This window comes from Artemia franciscana, chromosome 12 (genome assembly GCF_032884065.1).
Source record: "Artemia franciscana chromosome 12, ASM3288406v1, whole genome shotgun sequence".
Classification (NCBI taxonomy): domain Eukaryota; kingdom Metazoa; phylum Arthropoda; class Branchiopoda; order Anostraca; family Artemiidae; genus Artemia; species Artemia franciscana.
The window spans coordinates 41,051,007-41,070,773 of record NC_088874.1 but is presented as its reverse complement, the minus strand read 5'-3'; the positions used below and the strand labels follow the sequence as shown (position 1 = coordinate 41,070,773).

Genomic DNA, 19,767 nt, shown 5'->3' with positions numbered 1-19,767 from the left:
CAAAGCCTCATTTTAATTAATGATATTTTTATGACTAGAACTTGGTAGGCGTTCAATAAAAACAGAATAGTTTTAGAACAAAAAAACAAAAAAGGGGAAGAAGTATATCTCTGAAGAAGCTGATGAGAAAAATAATTGTAAAAAATTTGTAAAAAATATTGACTCTTAAGAAAAGTAAAAAAAAATATATTTAAATAAATTTTGTTGTGTTTTAAAAATCCTTCCCCCCCCCACCCTGAACAAAAAATTCTCCCCCGAACAAAAATCTTGGATACGGCTTTGACCGTGCATAAATTTAATTTTATCAATCGAAGTTAAAAAGAAACCCCCGACATGAGCCATATTTAATATGATTAGAGATGCAATCTCGTTGGCATTTAAAAAACAGACGATATAATAATAAAAACACAAATTTGAAAAGAAAGAGCTGATGAGGAATAAAGAAATAGAAATATCAGTAATGATCAATTTTGACTAGTAATCTATGCAGTCAGAGAGGAAGAATGGGTTATTTTTATACTGAAATTAAACTTGCACGTTTAGTGAATGAGTTTCAGTTGCATTATTGAAGATTTCGACAAACACCAAGTTTTAGTGAAATGTTCTTTTTATTAAACAGTTTTATTTTTCAATTTGAGGATACGGTACAAAAAGAAGAGGGATTACAGTAGTATTTTCGCTTCCCGCTCGATCATCACTTATTGGTTCAACTAACAGAAAAATTAATCAAAACAACAACGTAAATATTCTACAGTATGGAAAATTCCTGTACTATCCAGATTTTTGGGACACATCATTCGCACACGTTTCGTCATTACTCTGCCTTCGCGCGTGCGTAATGACAAGTTTATACGGCATTGGAATATAGAACCATTATTGAAGCTATTGCGGTGACACTTAGTGAGACTTACTAAACCGGGCGCTGTGATGTGTACCATTTCTGAACCAGATTTTCCATACTGTATAATGTTTATGCTGTGGCAAAAACTTGAGAAATGGATGGTTTCAAATAATCCAGAAAGTTGTTTCCGGGGTACAGCTTAGATATACAATACAGTTATGAAGACTCGATAAATATTTGGGACACAGTGCACGGTAGCGATCCTAGCAGATGGAGGCAGGAAACTGGCAGTCTGAATCTAAAAGTCGGAACAATTGGACTGACGTCGTGAATAGAATCGTAAAGCTGTGATTCATTGCAATGTGAAAATTATGCCGGTTGGAAACAAAACAAAATTATGTTCCCACGATCCACGCGTCGGAGCACGGGCTTGGAGAAGGCGCCAAGTTCAGAGCTCTGTACCAAAAGCTTCTTCTGGGCAAGATAGGAGTCTTCATAACTGTATTGCATATCTAAGCTGTGTTCCGGGGATTCTCTCATGAGTGATGGCAGATATATATTTTTGCCATAAGAAGAATGTAAAAGTTTAGGAGACAGGTACATTAGGACAAAAGGCAGGGAAACAAGAAAAAGATATTGGTCAATAGAAATGTTTACCAGTTCTTCAATTTCTCATTTTGACAAGTTGATGCCAGAAATTTATTGATTTTTTTTTCCTTTATTGTAAGCAATTGCTTTTCTAACAGAGTTTTTTAAGTTATCTAATTTCACAGAGTGTGTTTTGTGACAGAAAAAAAAAATAGTAAATATGAATTTTAAATTTATTAAATTTTCAATAAAATTTTTAATTTATTAAACATGTTACATATTCAACTTTGAAATAATGATTTAACCAACCATTTAATTAAATTGTAAAATAAAATAGTTTGTTTCATTAAATTAATCTCTAACTTCACAGAGTGTGTTTCGTGGCAAAAAAAAAAGTAAATATGAATTCTAAACTTGTTAAATTAACAGTAAAATTTTTAATTTATTAAATAAATCACTGATTCAATTTTGGTTTAATTGATGTAAACCAAACATTACTAAGTAATTAAAGTAATTAAATTACTTTAAATCATTTTATAAGAATTTACTAATAAAATTAAATTTTATCGCAGCCATCAACAGTACAGCACACATACACAATATTTTAGCCAAATTAGGGAGCAAACGAATTAGTAAACACGATGTTTTTCCAAGAGTTTGCGGTCCTTGGGGCTACTCGCTTGGCTCTACTGTAGCTGTCGAAAATTAAAGTGGTTCAAGGGATGTAATTTTTAAACATATATTTCTTATATTTAACATAAAAAAAAAAACTAGTAAAACGAACAGAAATTACTCCGTATATGAAATGGGTTGTCCCCTCCGCAATCCCTCGCTCTTTATGCTAAAGCTTTTAATTGTTTTAAAAATTAGAATTGTGGTAAAGAGTCAAACTTTAGCGTAAAGAGCGAAGGATTGCGGAGGGGACAACCCATTTCATGTAGGGAGTAATTTCTGTTCGTTTTAAGTTTTAATGTCGCTCCTTACTTTCAGTTAGAAAAACTAGTTTTTTTTATGTAATTTCTGAACGTTTTTGAATTAATGCATGTTTGATTTTGGCTCTCCACACATAAATTATTAAAATGAAATTTACATTTTAATTCCTTTTTTGGCTAAATGGCTTTCACTTAGTTCTGATCAGACGATTTTGAGAAATATGGGATGGGGAAGGAGGCCTAGTTGCCATGCAATTTTTCGGTTGCACAAAAAGGCAAATATAAATTTTAATTTTTAACGAATTTTTTTATTAGTAAAAAATATATGTAACTTAAGAATTAACTTACGTAACAAAATTTTTATATTTTTAAATTTTTATTATGTATATGAGGGGGTTTGTACCCTCATTCATACCTCGCTCTTTACATTAAATCGTAAGTTTTGTGCCGATTCTTTAAGAATTACCCCTGAATCAGAAAGGCCAGAATAAATAGTTGAAATTACTAAAAATACTATAGCATGAAGAGCGAGGTATTTATCTCCTCCTAAATACCTCGCTCTTTATGCTAGAGTATTTTTAGAACCCCTCATATACGTAATAATCTCTGTTCGTTTTAAGTTTCAATGGTACTCCTTACTTTCAATTGAAATAATTTTTCCATGTTTATTTTTTCATTTTTTTTTATAGTAATTTTAGAAAATCCTGCGCCCTTTTCATTGAATTTCTGTTCCTCCATGACATATTTATCCAAGAAAAGATCCTCCAACATAGCCCCCTCCCCTCAACCCCACCCCCAAAACCAAAAAAAAAATCCCCTGAAAACGACTGTACACTTCCCAATAACCATTATTATATGCCAACACTGCTCGAAGTTTGTAACTTGCAGCCCTCCCCCAGGGACTGTGGGGGAGTAAGTCATTCCCAAAGACATAGTTATTATGGTTTTTGACTATGCGGAACAAAGTGGCTATCTCAAAATTTTGATCTGTTGACTTTGGAGAAAAAATGAGCGTAGGAGGGGGCCTAGGTGCCCTCCAATTTTTCGGTCACTTAAAAAGGGCACTAGAACTTTTCATTTCCGTTAAAATGAACCCTCTTGCAACATTCTAGGACCACTTGGTTGATACGATGACCCCTGGGGAAAAAAAAAAAAAAAAAAAAAAAAATAAACACACACCCGTGATTTGTCTTCTGGCAAAAAATACGAAATTCCACATATTTGTAGATAGGAGCTTGAAAATTTTGCTATAGGGTTCTCTGATACGCTGAATGCGATGGTGTGATTTTCTGTGACTTTTAGGAGGTGTTTTCCCCTATTTTCTAAAACAAGAAAAATTTTCTCAGGCTCGTAACTTTTGATGACAAAGACCACATTTGATGAAACTTATATATTTAAAATCAGCATGAAAATACAATTCTTTTGATGTATATTTTAGCATCAAAATTCCGTTATTTAGAGTTTCGTTTACTATTGAGCCGGGTCGCTCCTTACTACAGTTCGTTACCACGAACTGTTTGATTATATTATATTTATATATATATATATATATATATATATATATATATATATATATATATATATATATATATATATATATATATATATATATATATATATATATATATATATATATATATATATATATATATATATATATTTATATTATAATTTATATATATATTTTTTTTTAATATTTTATTTATATTATATATATATTTTATTTTAATTTTCATATATATTTTTTTATTTTATATATTATTTATATTATATATATATATATATATATATTTATATTGTAATTATTATGTATATTTTTATATATATATATATATATATATATATATATATATATATATATATATATATATATATATATATATATATATATATATATGTATATATATATATATATATATATATATATATATATATATTATATATATATATATATATATATATATATATATATGTATATATATATATATATATATATATATATATATATATATATATATATATATATGTATATATATATATATATATATATATATATATATATATATATATATATATATATATATATATATATATATATACATATATATATATATATATATATATATATATATATATATATATATATATATATATATATATATATATATATATATATATATATATATATATACATATATATATATATATATATATATATATATATATATATATATATATATATATATATATATATATATATATATATATATATATATATATATATATATATATATATATATATATATATATATATATATATATATATATATATATATATATATATATATATATATATATATATATATATATATATATATATATATATATATAAATATATATATATATATATATATATATAGGTAAAGGAAAAGGATACGGCATTAGACTTTACAGTCCCTGCCAGTGGTGCTGATCTCTGTTTCTTGGCCCTTCAGCCAGGAAGTACCGTGGGGAGTTGGGGCCGACCACCCTTTGCTTTCGCACACTCTTCCTGTTTACCTTATCCAGATTTCTCCAGGTATCCATTTAGAGCTTGGTCGACTCTGGCTATGCTTACAGAGTCAAGCCACTGACCCCCGTCCCAAACTGAAGAATTGGGTACACTGGGATTCGAACCCGCGTCCTCTCAGACAAGGGATCCCGAATCCAGCGCACCAACCCACTCGGTCAGGACCACTCGGATCAGGATATATATATATATATATATATATATATATATATATATATATATATATATATATATATATATATATATATTATATTTAAATTTATATTTTAAAATATAAACTGTTAATTGCGTAATTCCGATAAAATGTTTCACTTTTCATGGTGCATTTTGAAACAAGTGTTTTTGCTTATTTCAATTTGGGGTAATATTAATAACAATAAAAATCACGTGACATTAAGGTTAAAACTTGGTTAAACCTTGACATTAAGCTGAAACTTCAGGCACGAATGTCCGTTCTCAATTTTCAAACAGTTCTTGGTAACGAATCAAACGATTCGTGGTAACGAACTGTAAGTAAGGAGTGACCCGGCTTAGTAGTACCCAAAACTCTAAAAGACGGAATTTTGACGCCAATAGACGCATCAAAAGAATCGAATTTTTATTCTGCTTTCAAATATATAAGTTTTCTTAAGTTTAGTCTTACCATCAAAGGTTACGAGCCTGAGAAAAATTTCCCTATTTTCGAAAAAAAGAGAGACACTCTCTAAAAATCAGAGAATCTTGATGAAAATCACACCATCAGATTCAGAATATCAGAAAACCCTACAATGGAGGTTTCAAGCTCCTATCTGCAAAAATGTGGAACTTTGTATTTTTTGCCAATAGAAAGATCAAGGATGCGTGTTTGTGTGTTTTTGTCTATTTTTTTCCCCAGGAATGATCGTACCGACAGAGCGGTCTTAAAATATCGTGAGAGGGCTCACTTGAACGGAAATAAAAAGTTCTAGTGCTCTTTTAAGTGACCAAAAATTGTAGGGCAACTAGGCCCCCTCCCACGCTCCTGTTTCTTAAAATCGTCGAATCAAAATCTCGAGATAGCCATTTTGTTCAGCATTATTGAAAGGCCTAATAACTATGCCTTTGGATATATCATGACCTCTACAGCCCCTAGAGAAAAGTCTCTAAGTTAAAAAATTTGTCCATTGTTTCCGTATAGTATTTGTTATTGGGAAGTATAGTATGCATTTTTCGGGTGGAGAGGGAAAATTTTCTGCTGGTGGGATTTTCCACAGGGATAACTTTCCATGGAGAGGGAAGTTTCCAGAGAGTGAAATTTCTAGCGGAAATTATACACTGGGGGAATTTACCAGAATTCCTATACAAAATTCTTTTTACATTTCTTGCTTTCTCTTTTGCGTCTCAATCCAATGCGTGGAGTCGTTAAGGGAAATTGCCTAGGTAAATTTTCTCTGGGATTGAATTGCCTAGAGGATATTCGAGTGGGAGGGCATTTTTCCGTGCAGGTCGGGCCAGTATTCCTTGGATAACTTAAAAAAAGATCAGAAATTAAATAAAAAAACAAGTTTTTCCAAATGAAAGTAAGGAGCAACATTAAAACTTAAAATGAACCAGAAATTATTACGTATATGAGGGATGTTGCTCCTCCTCAACATCTCGTTCTTCACGCTAAAGCTTGAATTCTGTTCCAATTCTTTAAGAACGACTCCGGAAACACTATGTTCGTTTCATTATAACAGTGAGAAGCTATTTTTAAAAGTAATAAAAACTTTAGCGTAAAGAGCAAGGTGTTGAAGAGGAGAAACCCCCTTCATATACGTAATAATTTCAATTCGTTTTAAGTTTTAATGTTGCTCCCTACTTTCAGTTAATTTTTTTTTAATTGAATTCTTAGAAGGATCTCCTTGATGTTTAGCCTTTGTATTTATTCCAGTGAGGTGATCAAATATTTTTTTTTCTGAAATGTACAAGAAATGCACAGAAGTGCAGAATTCTTCAAAAAAAGGCTGCTTAAAGTTTACCCTTTGCGTTTCTTCCAGCAAGCAAATCAAATACTTTCTTCCCCAAATGAAACCTAAAATTTGAAAAGCTCCTTGAAACATTTAAATTTTTTCCAGCGATTTTATAAAATACTTACACATTGTAACAAAAAAACTACTTCAATAAAATTAAAATTATTTAAATAAAAATTTAAGACTCTAAGTATTTTGTTCTTCTCGTAGGACACTCTTGTGTATACTCTTTCACGTCCCCAACCTGAGCGCATTAAAGAAGGAAACCCCATAAAATTGCATTTGAAATCTGCTACTACCACTACTAAGAACTCACTGCAGCACCTAGCCACCTGAGGCCGACACGGCTGCGCACGCACCTGTTCCATCACAATCTTTTCAGAGATACCCTCTTTAAACCCTCCTAAGAAATTTCAAGCAAGGTTTGGTATACCATTTTCCTGCAGGCGTACAATTTTGATTTTTCAACGTTAAATGATAATTTGACCTCATTTGGTAGCTGTGATACAGTTTTATGCATCTACAAAATCATACTTTCGAAATTTACTTTGTATTTTTATTAAACTGAAAAATACGTAGAAAACACTGTGAGCACGAGTTAATATTGGAAAATTTCTTAATTCTAACTCGTTGAATGTATAGTTCTAAAACATATGAATCCAATGATACAAATGCCTTGCCTATTTTTTATTATATATTTCATAAGGAACATTAACCTTAAGCTCACCTTCGCTGAGGATATTCTGACACTGATCTACTGCTACAGCTACAACTAGTTACTCCCCACAGCATCAAGCTGCCAGAGACAAACACAGCTGCAGACGCTCCTTCTCCATCCCAATCTATATAAAGTTTATCTTTTTACATTCTCATAAGAAGCCCCAATTCCCTTTCAATCTGTTCTTACAACCCCTTCCTACTTCACTGTGTAACAACCCACTTTTCGTTTGGCCCTTGATGGATATCCGAAAACGAGTATCTTTGGCAATATGTCATCCTTCATCCCCGAAAAAGTGTCCAACCCACATCATCCTTTTTCTTATTATAGCCCTAGAATGGATAGAACCACATTTTTCACATAGCTTACTGTCTGAAATACGGTCATTCAAGAAGGTACCAGAAACTATCCTAGAGACTATTAAGGTCAGCTCAACTTACCCTGTTGGAGTCAACACCATCTATAAGGGCTCTGGTCCTTTCAGTAACTTTTACAGTTGTCTTTAATATTCCGTCAACATACACATGGTACATTTCAATTGTTCCGCTTGGCACTTCTGGCGGATTCCAGCCAATCAGAATGCTTTTGTTGAGCTGCCGTTCAAGTGTAAGCTGCCTTGGTGGTGGCACTAGCACCGAAAGGAAGATCGACTCTGTTAGAACCAAAATGAAAAGCACAACTCAGACACTTGTCAAAGTGCAAAATTGTACTTAGGGAGCACAATTTTATTTAAATAGAAAAACTGCAACTTCAAATACCGGATTAATGAACTAAATTAATTAACAACTTAAAAATATAAAAAAAACAGGCAAATTAAGCGGAAAATATGAGGAACTCGGAGAAATATGGGCAATTCGCACGCACCCAACCTCAAAAAATGCACCACTTTTAGATGGACCTGAATCAGATTTTTCGACAATTTGTTTTTGTCTGGACTGTCGCTTCAAATACTAATGAAAGTTCACATACTAGTTTACAAACGGGCTAAATATCCGCGTTGCTTTAGTCCTTCATCTTTTTTCTCTATACTGGTCGCAGTTTCGTTTGATGTTGTTTATTTCTCTCTTTGCTGTTTGTCTTAAAATACTAAGTGCAATGACTAACTTGATCTATTTATAGGACTCCAGTTTTCACTAGTTGTTGATAATTACATCCAGTTGGCATTTGAGTGACTATTTCTAGTCACTTAGGGAGCAAAATTTTATTTACATACCCAAATGTTGGATCAATGGACACAAAACTAGATTTCTCTGGCACATGACTAAATGTAACAAGAAGTATTCCGCTTAGACTTTTTTTTATAGTTTATTTAAAAATCAGTAAATGCGAACATTCTGGTGGCTGTCTCTAAATTTTGTGACAAATTTAAAGACAAAAATTGAAATGAAAAGCGCAATTCAGACACTAATGTTAGCGTATTATTCTACTAAAAAATCATTATTTATTTTACCTAAACTCGTAATACTTTTAACAAAAGATTAGTGAATAAGATATTATACACTGAAAGTTGTCTTTGCTGAAAAAAAGATTCTGAAACGGAAAATTTGAGAAAAAAAATCGAAAAGGATAATACACTGTTTCTCCTTTGTCACTAAATATATTCGCCAAGAAGCTTAATAACTTCGATGTTCTCAATTTAATAGGAGTTTAAAAGATATAGACATAAAAGCAACTGGCCTGCGACAGGGGCGCCAATAGCGGGGGGCAACTTTTCCCCAGATTTTGAAAATATCTTTTTGAGTATTTTCATTGAAAAAAGCCGAAAAAACAAATCGACCTAAAATATTTTTGTTAATTTAATTGAAAGAATTAAAAAGATTACTAATGTGAATTAGTGCCTCTAGTCTGGGGCTAATTTGAAGATAGAAACTGAAACAAAAATCAAAACGTTAAGCGTCAATGAACATAAGTGAAGATATATTTTTATGGAACTTAACAGAACTTAGCGACAGATCAATTCTTTTAAATATAAATTTAATATATATATATATATATATATATATATATATATATGCTTTTGATTGTTTCAAAATTAAGTAGTTTTGTAAGGTAGTACCAAATTTTTGTCACTGTTGCCACGTTGAACCGTGAAAATAACTAAGCAATTCTAATTTATTTAAATTGGACAACGCTTTTTTTGCCAAAAAATTCAAACATTAACAATCAGGTTGATCCCTAAGACAACTATGTCTTCAAATGACAATTTTCTTCAGCTTATTAATGCCCTAGGTTAATGGCTTAATTTCCACACACGTTACTTTTTTGAATCCTGTACCCACCAAAACCATAAGTTGTATAGCTACACATAAAATCCCTACTGATTAAAAATTGAATCTCCAGTTTTTCTTTTTTTTTTCTTATGATATGTGTGGTTTGGCTCCGTGAGTTTCAATTGAATTATGAAGAACAGTCAGATTTAGTTTCCATTGTCCTTTGTACTTTATAGAAAATCAAAGCATCTGTATATTTATTACTCTATGCCCAGATGCATTTTAGTTGAATTATTCACTTTCCAAATAAGTTAAGTCCATAGAAAAGTTTTGACTTTCGGAAATAAAGGAAAGAAAATGATTAGTTCTAGAAGGTACAAAACTCTGGAATATTCCGAGAGTATATTCCGAGAGTATTCCTATCGGAGTATTCCGAGAGTATATTTCTACGCGTATTTCTAGAAACAGTCTCCTGTGTGTGCACTTGCAGGGCGCGGAGAGGGGGGGGGGGGGTGTTTGACCTACCAAAAATTTTGGGTCTGAAACAAAAATAGAATTCATTTATGTATAGATGTCATGAATTCTTTTTTTTGGGTGGAGAAGGATTTAAACACTGCGACTAGAGAATGCCCCGTGATTCTCTGATCAAATTTTATCATACGAGTGAGCAGTTATGCCTACTTTACCAATCATTTGATGGTATTTTTCAACTAATGGTCAATTTGAATTGGCAAAGTTTAAAACAGATAACTTAATGGGTATTCTTTTTAATGGGTAATTCTTTTTCATTGAGAAATCATCATATATATATATATATATATATATATATATATATATATATATATATATATATATATATATATATATATATATATATATATATATATATATATATATATATATATATATATATATATATTGTCAAAGGTGTTTTCTATAGGGTGTTGGCTTGTGAGATGTTTCAAACAGGCTAAATTGGATACTTAGGTCTACTTTTGCAGTATTAGCAGAGTCTCTAATAAGTTTTCTTCTTCATTTAAATTCTCAAAGGTGTTTTCTATAGGGTGTTGGCTTGTGAGATGTTTCAAACAGGCTAAATTGGCTACTTAGGTCTACTTTTGCAGTATCAGCAGAATTTCTAATAAGTTTTCTTATTCATTTAAATTATCAAAGGTGTTTTTTATAAGGTGTTGGCTTGTGAGATGTTTCAGACAGGCTAAATTGGCTACTTAGGTCTACTTTTGTAGTACCAGCAGAATTTCTAATTCTGCACATACACTTCAAGTAAGAAAAATACTTAACTCTATAGTCAGAATTGCATCCTGAATCCAAAGTTATTGTGCATTTGCATCAGAAAGGAAATTAATATTCACCATATACAGACCTAGCCTATACCAATTCAGGGTATATATTTGCACGTTAGTGAGTATATGTGTATGTATGTGTATATGTGTGTATGTGTATATGTATGTGTGTTTGTATATGTATGTATATGTATGTGTATATATATATATATATATGTATATATGTAAGCCCTATAGATAGGTAGAGTAGCTCCATAGGAGGCTTAGGCCAAGTAGGACCTTGTCCCAGTGGGGCCCATAATAGAAACTGGGAAACCCTCCCCTGGGGGTCATAATTTCAGGTGGAGGAGGAAGAAGGCCCCTCAAATGTACACTCAGCAGGGCCAACTGCCGTGTTCACGCGTCAGATGAGTTACAAACCTTCTCCCAGTAATGGGTTAAATTGCATGGTGAAGCAGAACACCATCGTGGGAGGATCCTCTATAGGAGGACAACTGCGGCAGGGCGTAAGATCCAGATTTATGGACAACGGCCTCTGTAAAGGGCTGCCTCGACCCTTTCGGGGTACCTGTAAGACTGGGAAACTTGCGGTCAATTTTTCCCACTTGAGGAGTGGCGCCCCTCAAGGAAATTATAGCCTAGTAAACAACGCAGCACTCGTACGGGATTCTGATTATTGGATAATTTTCTGGGCTTGGTTTGTTTTGATGGGCGTTTTCGGGCTGAAAAACCTCTTCCTAGCTAATTTATCTACTATGGGCTGCCTCCCCGTAGTAGCATAATATTTGTAGGCATGAATATATAATGAGTCGGAGGTAATAGGCTTGGGACTGTCTGTGCAGGATTTCGACTCTTGTTGATAGAAGAGCATCGCCAAGTGCTGAAAACCATGTTGTGACCAAGATGGGCCCAGGATTGCACAAAGCCTCCAACTTACTGGAGGTCCCAGGGACTTCTTGCTGTCCGGTTCTAAGCCGGCTTAAGCGCTTCGGTGTAGACTTGAGAAGATATGTTGGTCCCCATCCTGCACTGGCATCCGGGATCACTGCTTTTCTTGAGGCCAAAATAACTTCAAAGATTTAAAGAACATGAAAATTGGAACTTGGAATGTTACGACGTTAAAAAATGACTATCGCATCGACATTTTGACTGACGAATTCAGACGGTTTGAACTGGATTTATTAGGAGTTTCAGAAACTCATATCCCAGGGGTAGGAAGCATGAAATTAGGTGACATAGAATTTGTTTACTCAGGAAGGAAGGATGGGGTACATAGACAGGGAGTAGGGCTCATGATGAATAAGGAAGCTGCTAAGTCTTGTTTAGGCTGGGAAGGTATTAATAATAGAATACTAATTGCTCATTTTATGACTAAAAAGTTTAGGGTATCAGTTATAGTAGTATATGCCCCCATTGAACCAACTGATGGAGATACTAGTGACTCAGATGAATTTTACTTACAGTTACAGGAGCAAATAGACAGGGTACCATGTAGAAATATGGTGTTTTTGCTAGGAGATTTTAATGCCCAGGTTGGTAGAAATAGGGATAGATGGTATCCTAGCCTAGGTAATTTTGGTGTAGGAAAAGAAAACAGTAATGGCTATAGGCTTTTGCAATTTTGTAGGTATAACAACCTAGTTATAACCAATACGGTGTTTGGTCACAAAATGGCCCATAAGTTGACATGGTATTCACGTGATGGTAAGACAGCAAACCTTATTGATTATGTTATTGTAAACAGAAGACTAGCAGGATCAATACAAGATACTAGGGTGTATAGGAGTGCCGTTATTGATGTTTAAAGTAAAGATCACCATCTAGTAGTGTCTAAGGTTAATTTAAAGCTGAAATTTCGGAAGAGTAACTCCCTCCCGGGAAGTTATGATGTTGGTAGACTTCAGGATGAAAATTTGAGAAAAAAAATTCCAGGAACAGTTGAGTACTAAACTTGAGGGTTTAAAATTTGACAATGTGGAAGATGGATGGAATAATTTCAGAAAAACAATTTGTGAAGTTGCTGATGGTGTCCTAGGGAAGAGTGCTAAGACAGCAACTAGGAATATTAGTGAAAAAGCTTTAGGTTTAATAGAGAGTAGAAGGGGTTTGTATAAGAATTATCTGAGCGATAGGTCGTATGAAAACAAAAGGAATGTAAAGAAAGTGGAGAAAGCATTAAAATATGAACTAAGGAGATGTGAAATGGAGGCGATGGATAAAATTGCTGAGGATCTGGAAGATGCGGCTAGACGGCATAATAGTAAAATATTATACTGGCATGTTAATAAATTGAAAGGGAGTAGCCGATCCGGACTAGTCCCAGTTAAAGATAGAAATGGGGTCACAATTAGTGATAAGGAAAAAGTTAAAGAAAGATGGGTGGAACATTTTGAGAATGTGCTAAACCGAGATACAGTTGCAGGAAAAGATATAGATGAAAATGAAAAAGTTTGTGATACCTTGGATGTGAAGGAAGATTTGTTTAGTGAGGAAGAATTAGCGACAGTACTAGAAGGATTAAAAAATAATAAGGCCCCAGGTGCTGATAGTATGATTAATGAGTTCCTTAAATATGGTGGCTCTGAGGTTAGGAATAAGCTACTGAAGATTATGAACATGATTTTTGAAAAAGGGGAAGTACCCAATGATTTTAGGAAAACCTTATTTAAACCACTGTATAAGAAAGGTGACAAGAGTGAATGTAGGAATTATCGAGGCATTAGTCTGGTCTCTGTAGGTAGCAAATTACTGAGTAATATGATACTTTTTAGACTGAGACATGCTGTAGACAAAGTTTTAAGGGAAGAACAATGCGGTTTTAGAAAAGGTAGAGGATGTGTCGACCATGTTTTCACTCTTAGGTTAATAATTGAGAAGTCCCTTCGTTGTCAAACACCTTTGGTCCTTAGTTTTATCGATTATGAGCAAGCTTTCGATTCTGTTGATAGAACAGCGTTAACAAAGGTCTTATCGTTATATGGTATACCAGAAAAATACATTAAAGTGATTTGCGCTATGTACGAGAATAATACTGCTGCGGTTAAGGTAGGAAATGAGGTTAGCAACTGGTTTTGTATTAAATCAGGAGTTAAGCAGGGTTGTGTTCTATCCCCCTTTATATGGATCATTTTGATGGACTTCGTCTTAAGGAGCACAGGAAAGGCAATTGGAGACCATGGAATCAAATGGGGAGGAAGAACGCTCCTGGACTTAGATTATGCTGATGATTTAAGCATATTAGATGAAAGTGTGAGCAAAATGAATGAATTTTTAGAGGTTTTACGAGTTCAGGGTGCTAAAATAGGCTTGAAAATTAATGTTAAGAAGACTAAGTCACTAAGGTTAGGAATAAGTGAAGATGAACAGGTGACCTTAGGTAACGAAAAGATTGATCAGGTTGGGAGCTTCAGTTACCTTGGTAGTATTATTAGTAAAGATGGTGGGAGCAGTGAAGATGTTAAAAGTAGAATAGCTAAAGCTCAGGGTGTTTTTTCACAGTTAAAAAAAGTTTGGAAGAATAGAAAGACAAGCCTACAAACCAAGATTAGAATATTGGAAGCTACAGTGATGACAGTGGTCAAATATGGCTCTGAAGCATGGACACTCCGAAAAGCAGATGAAAATTTACTAGATGTTTTCCAGAGAAATTGCCTACGGATTGTTCTGGGTACCCGGCTGACTGACCGTATTTCAAACAGTAGGTTGTACGAAAAGTGTGGTTCAATCCCGCTTTCTGGGGCTATAATGAAAGAAAGGTTGAGATGGCTAGGCCACGTTCTACGGATGAAGGATGACAGATTACCGAAGATTGTCCTTTTTGGCCAACCGTCTGGGGCTACACGGAAAGCAGGTCGTCCTTGTCTGGGTTGGGAGGATGTCATAAATAAGGATTTAAAGGAAATGGGAACTTCCTTGGAGGGTGTAAAGAGGGAGGCTTTAAATAGATTAGGTTGGAGGAGGAGCGTGCGTAGCTGTGTTGGCCTCAGGCGGCTTGGTGCTGCAGTGAGTTATTAGTAGTAGTAGTAGTAGTAGTATATATATATATATATATATATATATATATATATATATATATATATATATATATATATACGTATATATATATATATATATATATATATATATATATATATATATATATATATATATATATATATATATATATATATATATATATATATGTATATATATACATATATATATATATATATATATATATATATATATATATATATATATATATATATATATATATATATATATATATATATATATATGTATGTATAAGCACTCAGTCCAAGGGACAGGTTAATATCAGCTACTTAAATTAAAGACAGGTTCTCAAAACTAGGCATGTTATAAATGATTTATTTTATAGGAGGGGGCAGGTAGGTGGAATATAATTAATTTAAGAAAATAATATTGGGAGGCAAAGACAAAGATGTGGATAAGCTAAAAAGAAAGTCGAATGCCTGCAGCAGAGTTTTAGCACCTATAGTTTTGGCATAAATTTTTGGTTTTCTAGTCGTTCAAACAGTTCGTGGTAACGAACTTGTAGTAAGGAGTGACCCGGCTCAATAGTAACCAAAACTCTAAAAATGAAAGTTTGATACCAGTAGCTACAACAAAAGAATCGCATTTTAGTGCTGATTTTAAATATATAAGTTTTATCAAGTTTAGTCTTATCCATCAAAAGTTCCGAGCCTGAGAAAATTTGCAATATTTTAGAAAATAGGGGGAAACACCCCCTAAGAGTCATAGAACCACACCATCAGATTCAGCGTATCAGAGAACCCTATTGTAGAAGTTTCAAGCTCCTATCTACAAAAATTGTGGAATTTTGTATTTGTTTGCATGAAGGCAGATCACGGTTGGGTTTACTTATTTTTTTTTCCCAGGGGTAATCGTATCGAGCCAGTGGTCCTAGAATGTCGCGAGAGGGCTCATTCTAACGGAAATGAAAAGTTCTAGTGCCCTTTTTCAGTGACCAAAAAAATTGGAGGGCACCTAGGCCCCCTCCCACGCTAATTATTTTCCTGAAGTCAACAGATCAAAATTTTGAGATAGCCATTTTATTCAGTGTAGTCAAAAAAACCTTATAATTATGTCTTTGGGGACGGCTTACTCCCCCACAGTCCCTGTGGGAGGGGCTACAAGTTACAAACTTAAAACCAGTGCTTACATATAGTGATAGTTATTGGGAAGTGTACAGACGTTTTCAGGGGGAGTTTTTGGTTGGGGGAGTGGCTGAGAAGAGGGGGATATGTTGGGGGAGCTTTCCGTCGAGGAATTTGTCTTGGGGGAAGAAAATTTCCATGAAGGGAGCGCAGGATTTTCTAGCATTATTTAGGGAAAAAACAATGAAAAAATAAATATTAAATTTTTTTTCAACTGGAAGTAAGAAGCAGCATTAAAACTTAAAATGAACAGAAATTATTACGCATATGAGGGGCTCACCTCCTCCCAATACCTCGCTCTTTACGCTAAAGTATTTTTAGCAGTTTCAACTATTTATTTTACGGCTTTTGTGATTCAGGGGTCGTTCTTAATGAATTGGGACAAAATTTAAGCTTTAGTGCAAAGAGCGAGGTACTGACGAGGGGGTGAACTCTCATATATGTAATAAAAACATGAGAATACAAAAGTTCGTTACGTAAGCTAATTTATAAGTTACGTATATCTTTTACTGATAAAAACATTCGTAATAAATTGAAAGTTCTAGTTGCCTTATTAAGTAACCAAAAAATGGGAGGGCAACTAGGCTTCCTTCCCCGCTCTTTTTTTTCAAAATCATTTCGTTTTAATTATTTAATTATTTTTAATCGATTTAATTATGCAAATTTCCTTTTAATTATTCCTCTGCGGAGAGCCAAAATCAAAACATGCATTGATTCAAAAACGTTCAGAAATTAAATAAAAAAAACAAGTTTTTTTTAAACTGAAACTAAGGAGCGACATTAAAACTTAAAACGAACAGAAATTACTTCATATATGAAAGGGGCTACTTCCACATCAACGCCCCGCTCTTTACACTAAAGTTTTTTACTGTTTTAAAAAGAAGATTTGATAAAAAGAGTCAAACTTTAGCGTAAAGAGCGGGGCGTTGATGAGGAAGCAGCCCCTTTCATATACGAAGTAATTTCTGTTCATTTTAAGTTTTAATGTCGCTCCTTAATTTCAGTTAAAAAAAATTGTTTGTTTTTATTTAATACTTTAAAGGGTCGACTTCTCATCTCTGCCTACGCTTCTGCTCAATACGATCAGGATTCAGAATTTCAAGAAAAAAATGGGATTGAAAAATCACAGCGTATCTAGTTAAACTACCCCTGAACCGCAGTGTCTCTCTCAAACTTAGGGCGTTCATTTGATGCAATATTTTTCAACTGCAAATAGCCAATGTTTCTTTCATTTTTACAATTTTCTTCGAAAACCAGTTTTATTATATCATCAATTGCAGTTTGCATCCATTTTGTCTATGTCAAATGTTGATTTTATAAATGCCTTTCCAATTATTTATGACATTTCATTTAACCCGATTCTGGCATTAGAAAGTTTATTAAATCAAAATTTTGACGTAGCGACAGTAAAATCATGACTTTCAACTATATTGCTAGTCTCAGCATGGAAAGCTTTAAAAAGCAGAAAATGAAATACCTCCACTTCTTACATCGATCGATCAGACTTTTCAACCAAGTAATTTTAGAATTCTTTGTTAAAGTTTCATAAACTGTCTCTTAATTTCTCACGCCAGGACACAGTTTTAATCCCCACGGATGTGACAATAACATAAATAAGGATGATAGAACATTTACACGTGCCAGGATTAACATGAAATGAGGCATCTTTGAAATTTTGAGAAGGTTTAGAACTGAATTGAACTTTTTATTTAAATCCCATACTTAGTACAGAACATTTCTCTATGGTAAATGCTTTAAAAAAAGAAGAAATAAAATAGTCCGCTTGTGTTGAAATTTCTTTCCTCTGTATAGATTTCCTTCCTCTCCATTTCCACAAAGAGGAAATTTTTTTGTCAAATGTTAGGTTCGAATTAGAGGCTTACTGACTTTTCGACCAAATCATATCAATCAGAGTTTTCAACCAAGTAATTTTAGAATTCCTTGCTAAAGTTTCATAAACTGTCTCTTAATTTCTCACGCCAGGACACAGATTTTACCCCATGGATGTGACAATAAAAAAAATAAGGATGATAGGACATTTACACGTGCCAGGATTAACATAAAAAGAGCCATCTTTGAAATTTTGAGAAGGTTTAGAACTGAATTGGACTTTTTATTTAAATCCCATACTTAGCACAAAACGTTTTCCTATGCTAAATGCACTAAAAAAGAAGAAGAAAAAAAAATACTCCGCCTGTGCTGAAATTTCTTTCCTCTGTATAGATTTCCTTCCTCTCCCTTTCCTCAAAGAGGAAATTTTTATGTCATATCTTAGGTTCGCATTAGAGGCTCACTGAATCTTCTTCGGGTCTTGTCACAGTTAAATTCCATTCGATGCCACAGCTCTAGTTCAAGCTATGCTTTTAGCTAATTATTTTCTATTTTCCGCCGCATTTATTTTTGTTACTGTGAATTTTTGGTTTATCATTCTCGCGTTTTTATAACAGGAAAATTATCCAATATTAAAAATATGTATACTGATTTTATTTTGTTGTTTGAGGAGCTTTCGGATAAGCTTTGCAAAGATGTTTAAGCTTTGCAAAGATGTTTAATTTTAACTGATTGGAAAAAATATACTAGTGCTGTTTATAAATTGCGCATTTATGTCTCTGTTTATGTTTGTCTATGACCCAGATACAGTGATAACTAGGAGAAGATAAAAAATTCATTGCAAAAAAACAACTATACAAATATCAAACAGTATACAATAACCAGAAAAGACAGTAATGAACCTTACCCCCACCCCTCAAAATTTCGGATGGCTTCTGTCCAATATATCTATCTGGTTTTTGGTAAACCCGAAATAGCAAAGTAATTCAACTTCAGGGAATGAATTCGTTAAATTTCATCATTGTCTTTATGGGAATTACTATTTTAAAAGTGACTACGTATTCCAATGTCACGTAATAATAACAAAATAGCAAAAACTCATATGGTTTCAAACTATAAACAGTTTCAGGTGATAAAACACAACATCAGAGCTTAATAAACAAACTTGAACTATGAGGATAAATTCTAAATATGTTTTAACATCCCAATAATTCCAGTACATGTAAATACATAAATATATCAAATAGGTTCCAAGACCACATTGGTTATAAATGACGCACAAAATAACAAAGAAATCAAATGAAGAAAAGAAGAATACAAAACAGTAGCGAGGATAATTTTCAGGGAAAAAGGGAGGATATAAAATGTATTTGTTTTCAGAATTTCTGTTCTGGTTTTGAGAAGGAATGGGGTTGTCAGCCCTACTCATGTTAATTTTTACTCGTTTTGAGTTTGATTTTGCTCGTTTCAAAATTTTGATTGGATTTGTCTGGAAAATGAATGGGCTAGGAAGAAGGGCTGTTTGCCATCCGATCTCTTTTTAGTCTTAAAAAGGGCACCAGAACTTTTAATTTTGAATCAACAAAGCTCCTTTAAAAGTTTTATTTATATTTCTAGCTATTATAGAG

The 19,767-nt window shown here is 33.1% G+C and overlaps 1 protein-coding gene across 12 annotated transcripts in view; it reads right to left on the bottom strand.

Annotated features, from left to right (window-relative positions):
• The window catches only part of LOC136034132 (RIMS-binding protein 2-like), a 317,880-nt gene that overhangs the window by 92,362 nt on the left and 205,751 nt on the right, over positions 1-19,767 (bottom strand). For 10 of the 12 annotated variants that reach the window (XM_065715293.1, XM_065715294.1, XM_065715292.1 and 7 more), the window contains one exon: positions 8,059-8,270. In XM_065715293.1, the coding sequence (XP_065571365.1) occupies positions 8,059-8,270 (212 nt within the window). The remainder of the gene's footprint in view (positions 1-8,058; positions 8,271-19,767) is intronic. The other 2 variants (XM_065715296.1, XM_065715302.1) reach the window with 1 other exon arrangement.